Raw genomic sequence first — 12,916 nt, 5'->3', positions numbered from 1 at the left:
TGTGAAGCCATCTGGTCCTGGACTTTTGTTTCTTGGAAGATTTTTAATCACAGTTTCAATTTCATTACTTGTGATTGGTCTGTTCATATTTTCTGTTTCTTCCTGGTTCAGTCTTGGAAGGTTATACCTTTCTAAGAATTTGTCCATTTCTTCCAGGTTGTCCATTTTTTTGGCATAAAGTTGCTTGTAGTAGTCTCTTAGGATGCTTTGTATTTCTGTGGTGTCTGTTGTAACTTCTCCTTTTTCACTTCTAATTTTATTGATTTGAGTCCTCTGCCTCTTTGTCTTGATGAGTCTGGCTAATGGTTTATCAATTTTGTTTATCTTCTCAAAGAACCAGTTTTTAGTTTTATTGATCTTTGCTATTGTTTTCTTTGTTTCTCTTTCATTTATTTCTGCTCTGGTCTTTATGATTTCTTTCCTTCTGCAAACTTTGCGTTTTGTTTGTTCTTCTTTCTCTAGTTCCTTTAGGTGTAAGGTTAGATTGTTTACTTGAGATTTTTCTTGTTTCTTGAGGTAGGCTTGTATAGCTATAAACTTCCCTCTTAGAACTGCTTTTGCTGCATCCCATAGGTTTTGGATCGTCGTGTTTTCATTGTCATTTGTCTCTAGGTATTTTTTTATTTCCTCTTTGATTTTTTCAGGGATCTCTTGGTTATTTAGTAACGTATTGTTTAGCCTCCACCTGTTTGTGTTTTTTAAGTTTTTTTCCCTGTAATTCATTTCTAATCTCATAGTGTTGTGGTCAGAAAAGATGCTTGATATGATTTCAATTTTCTTAAATTTACTGAGGCTTGATTTGTGACCCAAGATGTGATCTATCCTGGAGAATGTTCCATGTGCACTTGAGAAGAAAGTGTAATCTGCTGTTTTTGGATGGAATGTCCTATAAATATCAATTAAATCTGTGTGGCCTATTGTGTCATTTAAAGCTTTTGTTTCCTTATTTATTTTCATTTTGGATGATCTGTCCATTGGTGTAAGTGAGGTGTTAAAGTCCCCCACTATTATTGTGTTACTGTCGATTTCCTCTTTTATAGCTGTTAGCAGTTGCCTTATGTATTGAGGTGCTCCTATGTTGGGCGCATATATATTTATAATTGTTATATCTTCTTCTTGGATTGATCCCTTGATCATTATGTAGTGTCCTTCCTTGTCTCTTGTAACATTCTTTATTTTAAAGTCTATTTTATCTGATATGAGTATTGCTACTCCAGCTTTCTTTTGATTTCCATTTGCATGGAATATCTTTTTCCATCCCCTCACTTTCAGTCTGTTTGTGTCCCTAGGTCTGAAGTGGGTCTCTTGTAGCCAGCATATATATGGGTCTTGTTTTTGTATCCATTCAGCAAGCCTGTGTCTTTTGGTTGGAGCATTTAATCCATTCACGTTTAAGGTAATTATCGATATGTATGTTCCTATGACCATTTTCTTAATTGTTTTGGTTTGTTTTCGTAGGTTCTTTTCTTCTCGTGTTTCCCACTTAGAGAAGTTCCTTTAGCATTTGTTGTAGAGCTGGTTTGGTGGTGCTGAATTCTCTTAGCTTTTGCTTGCCTGTAAAGCTTTTGATTTCTCCATCAAATCTGAATGAGATCCTTGCTGGGTAGAGTAATCTTAGTTGTAGGTTCTTCCCTTTCATCATTTTAAGTATATCATGCCACTCCCTTCTGGCTTGTAGAGTTTCTGCTGAGAAATCAGCTGTTAACCTTATGGGAGTTCCCTTGTATGTTATTTTTCATTTTTCCCTTGCAGCTTTCAATAATTTTTCTTTGTCTTTAATTTTTGCCAGTTTGATTACTATGTGTCTTGGCGTGTTTCTCCTTGGGTTTATCCTGTATGGGACTCTCTGCGCTTCCTGGACTTGGGTGGCTATTTCCTTTCCCATGTTAGGGAAGTTTTCGACTATATTCTCTTCAAATATTTCCTCTGGTCCTTTCTCTCTCTCTCTTCTCCTTCTGGGACCCCTATAATGTGAATGTTGTTGCATTTAATGTTGTCCCAGAGGTCTCTTAGGCTGTCTTCATTTCTTTTCATTCTTTTTTCTTTAGTCTGTTCTGCAGCAGTGAATTCCACCATTCTGTCTTCCAGGTCACTTATCCGTTCTTCTGCCTCAGTTATTCTGCTATTGATTCCTTCTAGTGTAGTTTTCATTTCAGTTATTATATTGTTCACCTGTGTTTTTCTGTTCTTTAATTCTTCTAGGTCTTTGTTAAACATTTCTTGCATCTTCTTGATCTTTGCCTCCATTCTTTTTCCGAGGTGTCCTGGATCATCTTCACTATCATTATTCTGAATTCTTTTTCTGGAAGGTTGCCTATCTCCACTTCATTTAGTTGTTTTTCTGGGGTTTTATCTTGTCCCTTCATCTGGTACATAGTTCTCTGCCTTTTCATCTTGTCTATCTTTCTGTGAATGTGGTTTTTGTTCCACAGGCTGCAGGATTGTAGTTCTTCTTGCTTCTGCTGTCTGCCCTCTGGTGGATGAGCCTATCTAAGTGGCTTGATGGGTGGGACTGGTGGTGGGTAGAGCTGACTGTTGCTCTAGTGGGCAGAGCTCAGTAAAACTTTAATCCACTTGACTATTGATGGGTGGGGGCTGGGTTCCCTCCCTGTTGGTTGCTTGGCCTGAGGCAACCCAACACTGGAGCCTACCTGGGCTCTTTGGTGGGGCTAATGACAGACTCTGGGAGGGCTCATGCCAAGGAGTACTTCCCAGAACTTATGCTGCCAGTGTCCTTGTCCCCACGGTGAGCCATAGCCCACCCCCCACCTCTGCAGGAGACCCTCCAACACTAGCAGGTAGGTCTGGTTCAGTCTCCCCTGGGGTCACTGCTCCTTCCCCTGGGTCCCAGTGCGCACACTACTTTGTGTGTGCCCTCCAAGAGTGGAGTCTCTGTTTCCCCCAGTCCTGTCGAAGTCATGCAATCAATTCCCACTAGGCTTCGAAGTCTGATTCTCTAGGAATTCCTCCTCCCGTTGCTGGACCCCCAGGTTGGGAAGCCTGACGTGGGGCTCAGAACCTTCACTCCAGTGGGTGGACGTCCGTGGTATAAGTGTTCTCCAGTCTGTGAGTCACCCACCCACCAGTTATGGGATTTGATTTTACTGTGATTGCGCCCCTCCTACCATCTCATTGTGGCTTCTCCTTTGTCTTTGGATGTGGGGTATCTTTTTTGGTGAGTTCCAGTGTCTTCCTGTCGATGACTGTCGAGCAGCTAGTTGTAATTCTGGTGTTCTCGCAAGAGGGAGTGAGAGCACGTCCTTCTACTCTGCCATATTGGTTCCTCTCCACAAACTCTTATTCATCTGCTTTAGCCAAGGACTTGCATAAGTGTTTCAAGCAGCAGAATTTGTTTTACAGCTTCACTGAAAAGTTTTTTAATATATGTTATTAAAGGATGGATTGGTGCCACCTCCAGCATCTCAAAGCTACTGTTTCTTCATTCTTCTGGGCCTTGTCTCCTGTGAATTCATCTTTTATTTTTCATCATTTTAATCTCTTTTAATGGCCTTTCTCAGATGGGCTGGGTGTTCTGTAAATGGCTCAGTTTGGACCCTTTTCCACATTTGGGGGTGTTTTTTATACATTCCTATGGTTGTGAGATGAATTTAGGTGAATTGCCAGTTCTTTTATTCTGTGTCTTATTTCTTTTCTGCTCCACATGGCCAACTGGCCTAGAAATCATTCTTGCACATGACAATAATCCATGCCATTAAGCTGGCTAATGTAGGAAGGCCGTGGGCATTACAAATTGTACGAAAACTCAATTAAGAAAAGCAACACCAGTACATGATGACAACAAAAGTTTGAATTTTGTGGTGTTTACTCTACACCAAGCCCTTTATATATTGTGTTCCTGTACTTAATTCTTTACAGTAACATTGTAGAAGGGTATGACTAACCTATGTCCTCAACACTAGTAACACTGAAGCTATAATTCTAATTCAAATATTTCCTGGACCCAAATCTTATATGTTTGTCACATCATTGTCTCATTGTGCTAACTACTTCAAACGCTATTGACCTTTGAAATGGACACATATTAACCACATTTCCCTTAGTGTCCCTCAGCCTAATGGTGACCAATAAGGAGTGTGGGACGCTAGTAGCCATTCAAAAGGAGTGTTCAGAATATCCTCTGGCAAGGTCAGCTCACCAATTTCTTCTGGCTGGGATGACTTCAGTCATGCCAGTCACATGTGTTCACTTCTCTCCTACCTCAGGAGTACCCTAGTGGTACCTTACTAGGTGCTCGTAAACTATTAGTGGGATGATTATAAATTCTGATGGGCAGTTCACATCTTTGGGTAATGTAAAATTGTAGATCATTCAATTTTATCAAAACATATTTCCTTGGTTATGAAAAGTATGAGAACCGTTGACTTATAGATTGCTCTGTCATCTTATGATTTACACTTTCAGTGGTGATATACCTTCCTTATTTGCATCTCTTTATTATTAGCAGTGCCTCATTCAACACTCTGCTGGTCAGCATTGCTGATGAAGGAGGGGGTGATATGTGCAATTGTATTTAGGGCCACATTAAACCATAAGGAAAACTGAAGACTTCCGACACTCATCACTGTAACATTAATCACCTAAAGACAGAACCTGTGAAGAAATCCAACCCTATTTTTACCCCTATACAAGTGATTATAGAAGTCAGAATTTCTTTTCCAGTTATTACCAATTATTTCTCCCTTCCTCATCTTTACAATTCATACATCCAGCAAATGCCCAATATTCTTCTGGTAGTAGAAAGCCAAGAGCGTTTAGAAAATGTATTTAATCTGGAAACCTAATTTTAGCAATTAAAATTGATCTTTCCATTTTCCACCCTGACCCTCCCCAAAATAAAATCTAAAAACAGGATAACAAGTGAATAGCAAACAGTATCTATAAAATTTGTCAACACAGTATTAAAAATTTAGACATTGTCTCTCTGCTGGCAAACCAAAAAAACAAAAAGGAAAAACAAAACACAAAACCTGCTAAAATTAGTAAAAGAAAAAAAAAATCAACAAAAGTCATCTTTGTTGATAAGTCTGTCTCCCATAAAAGTGTACATTTTATAATACATCCTTTGAGGTCAATCAGAAGGAACTGATTTCACCATGGAAGCTGCTAGTTGGCTTTTTATTGCTTTGCTTATGTTCTTATGCTTTAATTTTCTTTACCAAGTTATTCATAGCCTTAAAACTTAATTTTTCTAAATTCAGTGCTCATTTTTATTTTTACTAATGGCATCTGCTTCAAACTTTAAGAAATTTATCACAATGAATATTAGTTTTTGTTTTTTTCCTACAAAACCACATGAAAGTGTTTTTTATCTCATTTTCTTTCCTATTCTTTTCTCTTTCTCTTAAATTTCCTTTGCTCCTTTCTCATCTTCCCATCTTCTCCAACTCTTTTCATAAATCTGTGTCAAATAAAAATTTTAAATCCTGAAAATTTTGTCTCCTCACTAGAGTGCCATTTAAGGGTAAACTTTGAAAAAATATTTGCTGTGACGTAACTTAGTAGGTGGGAAGAAAGAATAGTCTTGAAAACATGAAGTTTCTTTCTTATCCAAAGCATGTAACAGTCTATTACAATACTTGTAATTGTTATTGGCTCAATAATAGAAGACCTTCCTTCTGTTTCTATATTACTGACAATTATATTGAACCATCTACCTACTACAACTATACGTCCTAACTAACTATAGTTAACTATACTGTAAATTAGTTCATTTTATATAGAACTAAAACTACAGAAATAAAATCATATATTAGTGAAAACATGAAAAGAGAAATTATATTCAACTTGAATACATTCCCCCTATTCAAACTCTTTCAGTAACATACATTTCTCTTCATTTTTCTTAGTCCCTGAACTTCATGAAAAAAAGAAACCGTTGATCACTTATGTAGGGGATTCAGTTGTCTTGATGTGTAAATGTCAAGGCTGTTTTCCTTTAAATTGGACCTGGTACAGTAGTAATGGGAGTGTACAGGTAAGATCATATTTCTTTGACTTGAAGAAAACAAAATAAAAACTTTTATTTAATAATAAGATTATAATACACTCACAGTTCTTAGGAATGTTTATACTTCTGTTGTTCCTTAATATGTGTTCATGAAGAAAGAACAGTGATGAATGGAGCTGTCATTTGGTGTTTTTAGCATATTACATTATACATCTGAAGATACTCTTAATGTTTCATTAGGTGGTACTTTGTTTTTTAGATTTAGCAATTTATTAAAATTCTATGAAAGGAAGTTACAATTCATTTTTAGTTGACAAGTTTAGATATAACCCCAACAAAAAAGATTCTTTTTTTTCTTATCATTTCATGAGAGTAACTAGAAAAAAGAAAGGGAGTTTTCTTTTCCTGCTTCTGTCTCTGGAAACATTTGTGATAGAATGCAATACACTGGCAGCATCTGAGAAAAGAATGAAAATTTGGTAACTTAAACTCAGGTTTTAGGTTCTTTTAGTGTCACTGACCTCTTTTGGACTTCCAGAGACCTAAGGGAAGCCAAATACTTGAAATTCCTGGTAAAGAATTAATGGCTTTTCAAAGAGCTGATATTAAGAAAAACATGAGTACTTAAGAAATCATTTCTGGTTTTCTTCCTCCCAAATAGCCTCTAATAGCAGGGAAATTTAGGACATTGTCCTTTAGGGGACACCCTTTTATTGCCCTGGTGCTAATGAGCATTGAATGAAGTCTTGTAAAGGCAATTCTAGAAGGAACGGTATGAAACAGTGTAGATCTTAGTGAAATATTAAATTCCTTCTTAGACAATATTGATGCTATTGTAGACTGTTGACGATGACAGAGGGAAGGACTTAAAAGGGTGAGTTACTGATTCTGTGATTGGTTTGAGTTTTCAAAGAGATAGCTCCAAATCACTTAAACTATTAATATTTGTACTTATCTTGTTATTGATGATTAGGAAAGGCAATCATTTTGTGTATGGAAATATTTTTAAAGAGCATGTAAATTTGTAAAAACAAGTAACAGACAGTTTTTGAATTACATAGCCTAATTTATTTATGCATATGTGATACTAGACAAAAAAAGCTTGTCTAATTATATTAAACTTTTAGAATATAGTCTGTACTTCTCTCCATTTGCTATACTAAGTTTCTCTCAATTTGGCCCTAAGCATGGGTTATATTAGGATATAAGAAAAGTGCAGGGAAGAGGGTGCAAGTCAAAACTTTAGGTCAAGTGTTTTTTCAAAAAGTAGGCGAACCATCTGCATCAGACTCACCTGGGGCACCTATTAAACATGCAGTACTTTGATTTATCAGCTCTGAGTTAGTCATGAGCCAGTGAACTTCCTTTACAGGAATGATCAGATATAATAGCTTCATTAATTTAATAGTTGATTTAATGAATGTATGCCTGCACTTGTGAAGGAGGAAGTATTTTGAACTAGTCAGGGATTATAACATGAAACCCGGATGGCTGGAATTTTTCTGTATTTCTAATTCTCATAGAATATTTACCCACGATGACTTGCACACTGTAGTTTCAAATATTCAGTGCTAAGTAGTTAAAGCAAAGTGTACTTTTCCTTTGTTTGCTACCTTTGAAAGATCAAACTATGGTAAGACTTGAGCTCTGTATGTATAACTTCTCACATACTTTAATGTGCCCCCTTTAAAATATTTATTTATTTATTTTTGGCTGCATTGGATCTTCGTTGCTGCGCGCGTGGTTTCTCTAGTTGCGGCAAGCGGGGTCTACTCTGCGTTGCGGTGCGTGGGCTTCGCATTGCGGTGGCTCCTCTTGTGGAGCACGGGCTCTAGGTGCACGGGCTTCAGTAGTCGTGGCACGCAGGCTCAGTAGGTGTGGCTAGCGGGCCCTAGAGCACAGGCTCAGTAGTTGTGGCATACAGGCTTAGTTGCCCTGGCCCAGGGCTCGAACCCCTGTCCCCTGCATTGGCAGGCGGATTCTTAACCACTGTGCCACCAGGGAAGTCCCTAATATGCCCTTTTTCTGGTAAGCAGTTTTCTTGGTACTATCTTGTAGCTTTCACTCAAAACTAGATCATTCAGGACATGTATCTTTTATGCAATATGATAGGAATGGATTTTAATGTCTCCTTCTATTAGGTTCCTGTTGGTGTTCCAATGAACAATAAGTATGTGATCAATGGAAAAAATGCTAATGAAACAAGGCTCAAGATAATGCAACTTTCAGAGGAAGATCAGGGATCTTACTGGTGCCATGCAATATTCCAATTAGGGGAGAGTGAAGAACACATTGAAATTGTCGTGCTGAGTTATTGGGTGCCCCTCAAAGCATTTCTTGCAATAGCTGCTGAGGTTGTTCTTTTAGTGGCTATTATTCTGCTTTGTGAAATGTACACCCAAAAGAAAAAGAAGCACTCAGGTAGGATTTCTATTTTTTAGATAATTCTCATGTTATGACTTAATCCATTAATGGTGGCTTTAGAGAAAAATCTAACTTTTGTTTTTTGTAGTGGTATTTATGTTAATAACAGCGGTGACAGTGAGCTATGAGCTTATACTGATGGTCTTCCTGTGTCAACTTCCTAAAAAATTTTAATGTTAAAATATACCTTTTTTCCCTTTTATTTGGTGTTACTGGGACCAGCACACCAATTAAGTGATATGTGCATTGGTACTGGAATATTAGAAAATTCTGCATTAGCTTAATATAAAAGATCTCAAAGACAAACAATTATTCTTTCATTTAGATAACTCATTTTTAAAAATGTTTTATCAAACATTCTGAAATTCTCATAAAAGACATTGCCTGCCAGCTTTCTGTTTTCATAGCCTGTGCCTGATGGATAACAGACTGAGAAACCAATGGTCCCCTAAGAAAATTTATCTTACATTCTGTATTTTTTCCTGATTTTGTACTAAATTTTTCATAACTTAAATAATTACAAATCAGTCAGTTCTGTTTTTGATGATCCCAGGCACCAGACTATGCCTGATCAAAACTGCAGGCGATTTCGCAAGTCGGGAGAGCAGGGAAGGAGTGGACATGATGGAGGGGCAGCTGTCTGATGGGGCCCATCTCTCTCATTCCACAGCGGGAAAACAGCACAGGCAGTCAGGGGATGTTGAATTCAGGGGAAAGTAGAATTGAGCATATATGCTTTGTAAGAGTAATAAACCAATCTTAACAGTTAAATTCTTCTTTTGTTACACAGATGATGGGAAGGAATTTGAACAAATTGAACAGCTGTAAGTATTATTTTTTATAGATTAATTTTCACTTGCGTAAAATACAGATAAATATGAAATTAAATAAGATGTTTGCAGTTAGAGGAAAAAAGTACAAGAGTATATAACGTGTGTGTTATTTTCTGTACATGTCCATGTTGTGGTGAAAAATGGCATTTGGCATTTACCTGCATGCAACAGAATCCCCCTCCACCACTTACTTTCACCTCTCTGTGCTTCAGTTTTCTCTTCAACAAAATGGGTTTAATGATATTACTTACCACATAAGGTTTGTGGATTAAATGACTTTCTATGTGTAAAAATCCTTAGCATAGGCTTTGATGCACAGGAGGCACTCAAGAACCATAAGGAAGTATTATTTGTGTAAAGCAATGATTCTCAACCCTGGCTATATTTTTGATCACTTAGGATGCTCCTTAAAATTACAGTTACTCAGACCTAACTGGATATCTCGGATCAGAACCTCTGGAATTGGTGCCTGGGCATCTGTATTTCTTTAAAGTGCCTATCACTGATTCTGATTCTCAGAATTTAGTGTTGAAAATCACTGGGCTAGAATTGTGTGTCATTATGTTTGAAGGAACACAAATTGTGCCATATTTCTGTTACAGTCTCCTTTGTTTAGAGTTGAGCTGAGCATGAGGAGAACTAGGAAGAAAATTACCAGGGATATCATTTGGTTTGGTGAACGTGGGAGTTACTGGATCCACCAAGCCAGAGAACTGACAGTGGAGCCCAGTGAGAGAGGTGCTTAAAGTCCAAGTAACACAGCCAAGGACTGGGGACCAAGAAAATGAGACCAGATTAAAGGAGCCGAAAGAAACCTAGGAAATGGGAGGGCTGAGCAGCTATTACCAACCCAAGATGACACCTGAAGTTTATCTTTTTCAGTCAACAGGGGCTCTGAGGTGTGAGTGCTATAGCCACGGTTAAAAAGCAGGAGTGGGGCGGACAGCTGTCATGCAGATATTAGTAGACGTTATTCAAATAGTTATTTTTTACTCAGTTCACACATGGCAGGTAACTTAAATCAACAGGATATGAACTTCTAAATTAAGAGCATAAAATAATTATATCAGGAGTTCCATAACCCCAGATAGGAAAAAAGTGTTGTCTTAGAATCAGAGACTCTCATGGTTGGAAGCAATTTGAACCTCTTTCCGGAGAACTTGGACATCTTGTTTGTATTGATTTGAACATTTTATCTTTCTGGTTCCCATGTATTGATTACCTTTCTTATACTCAGAGTCATATAAAAAACATGACCGTCATGCAGATATTTGAAACAATTACTCCCTTGCCTGGATTCTTTTGTTCTCCCAGCTCAGCCTCCCCAGTGTTTCTATCCAGTCCCTTGCAGTCACATTTCTCATCTTTAGGTTATTTCAGTATTTTTAGATTTAAATCAAGTATCAAGGGCACTTGTACTCATTTAGAGCAACTTTTTACCAATGATGTTTTTAGAATTTTTAGTTTAGGAGATAAATTTTTCTTTACAGAGAATATTGTTTATCAATACATTTTATATTTGATGCTTATATATGTGTTTAGATACCAGTGATTCATAGAATTTCTTGGTGAAAATGACTTTTAAAAATAGTACAGTACTAAATAAACATATAACATCAAAACAAGCTAGTCATTTCAAACAGCATTTATCTGATCCACCCAGATATTTAACCCACACAATTTCACACAATATTGAACCTACCTGCCCCATCCCCCAAATTTTGAGATAGCTGATTAGGTGGTTGAATTTATTATCTGGTGGTACTAGTTTAATGAGCTCAAGCCTGCCAATAACATCTAGAAGGGTATTTATTATACACCCTTGTAACCTAGTTTAGTCTTCCTTAAGAATCTGGAGCCCACATTGTGGTCTTACTCTGATACACATTGGGTAGATAAAGAAACATGTTTAACCTCTAATTCAATGTAATAAACATGTTGAATTATAGCACCTGTACTGCACATACTGGCTGAGCTCCTGATTGGCTATTATCTTGCACGTGTCAAAGCAACATATAAGTTAGGCTATATACCCAAGCCTCCACTCATGCCTGGGGAGAAGCAATTCTCCCTCTGCATGAAAGAAACAGGCCTTTGTCACTGTCATCTGTGGCAACAGTTCCACTCCAAGCAATGGCATACAAATAAAATCAACACTATGAGTAAAACATTTTTAGGAAGAATAAATTCTGTCTGTACTGACCTTTTAAATTTTAACCTGATGGCCATGATATAGATGGTGTACTGACTTAGTTTTATGCAATGTAAACATCTAGTAATTTTCTTTCTTGTTTTCTCTACAGGAAATCAGATGATAGCAATGGTATAGAAAATAATGCCCCCAGGCACAGAAAAAATGTAAGTTGCTTCCAAATGATATTCCAAATAAAAGCTAAAATTCAATATGCATAGGCTATTAATCCATCTACATTTTTTAGTTTTAAAAAGACCTAGTCATTCACTATGTGCTTGGATATGCTTTTTTAAACAATATTATAGGAGAATATACATAGTTACACAAAAATAATCATCTTTTTTCCACCAGAGAACATGTAACAACCAATCTAAAAGTGAATCTATTACACTGCAGATATATATTTTTTCTTTTGTCACCACAGGCTAGTTTCTTTTACAACTTTTTATGTGGTCTTATTTTTTTTCTCTCTCAGATTTTCTGGATTCTCTTATTTTATTCTCACATATTCCCATATACTTGGTGCTATGAATGAATCAATATTAGCTTATTTTCTTCACTGATTAGAATCAAAATTTTCATATTTCATAAACATTTTTTTCCTTGAGTATTTAGAATAGGAACTGTTGGTTTTGGCAGTAGTTTGGATCACCTCTTCCCAGACATTTTTGCTTTGCTAAAGTGATAATAAGTTATTATAGAATAACCAGGTTATGCTAATTATGTTTCATTATGCTTTATGTAACTCAGGAATCTGTGGGCCAGTGAATGAGAAACATCATGTCAAGAGTCACAGGAAGATGTCAGAGAGTTTGGATCTCAGCTTTGTTTCTGCTTCCTGTTAAGAACACGTGAATTTTTATTTTTAAAAGGATGAAAAGTTTATGCAAGATGCTCAGCAGTAGCTTTGTAAATAATATATGCTATTTCAGATCTAAAGATATATTTTCATTCTATTATTATTTTACATTAAAGCAAGGTAAATTGTATTAAGTATGTTCTATGAGCTGTAACCCAGGACAATTAATTTCATTCTAGTCCTCAAGGGACACACAGAACAGACACCAGCAAAACCAAATGGTACACAGAGTGAATGTCACTCAAGACCTGTTTATAACCAAAGAATTCATTAAAGACAAACCCTTTTCCATTTGTCTTAAAAAGGTTTTTTCCCCAATCATGTTTACTAGGTGTAGAAGTATTTGTAATAATTTTCATGTAAAGTTCATCCTTCAGTCATGTTGAAAAAAAGTGTCCTCAAGGGGAAATTAGTACTTTCTACCTTTGTTAATGATGGTTACTCTACAATCTCCATAAGAAAAACATACTTTTCCTACAAAAATATTGGTTTAAGGCAAGAAAATAAAACTATACACTTGCCCCAAATCTCCATCACCACAAAAGCAGATTTCCCAATCTCATTCCACTCATCGCCACTGTTTTCCCACACCAGGCTAAAGTGATTTTTAGTCTTTCTGGAGAACATTTTTGTAAAGC

At 36.7% G+C, this 12,916-nt stretch overlaps 1 protein-coding gene across 2 annotated transcripts in view; it reads left to right on the top strand.

Annotated features, from left to right (window-relative positions):
• The window catches only part of EMB (embigin), a 49,260-nt gene extending 36,898 nt beyond the window's left edge, over positions 1–12,362 (top strand). For both annotated transcript variants that reach the window (XM_082382456.1, XM_082382455.1), the window contains exons 5-9: positions 5,868–5,995; positions 8,110–8,389; positions 9,183–9,216; positions 11,529–11,583; positions 12,170–12,362. In XM_082382456.1, coding sequence (XP_082238582.1) covers positions 5,868–5,995; positions 8,110–8,389; positions 9,183–9,216; positions 11,529–11,583; positions 12,170–12,187 — 515 coding nt within the window. In that variant the 3' untranslated portion in view covers positions 12,188–12,362. The remainder of the gene's footprint in view (positions 1–5,867; positions 5,996–8,109; positions 8,390–9,182; positions 9,217–11,528; positions 11,584–12,169) is intronic.
• The last annotated feature ends 554 nt before the right edge of the window (positions 12,363–12,916 follow it).

Source organism: Balaenoptera borealis (assembly GCF_965194805.1).
Source record: "Balaenoptera borealis genome assembly, chromosome: 2".
Lineage (NCBI taxonomy): Eukaryota > Metazoa > Chordata > Mammalia > Artiodactyla > Balaenopteridae > Balaenoptera > Balaenoptera borealis.
The sequence above is the reverse complement of the archived record's forward strand: the minus strand, read 5'-3'. Positions and strand labels throughout refer to the sequence as shown.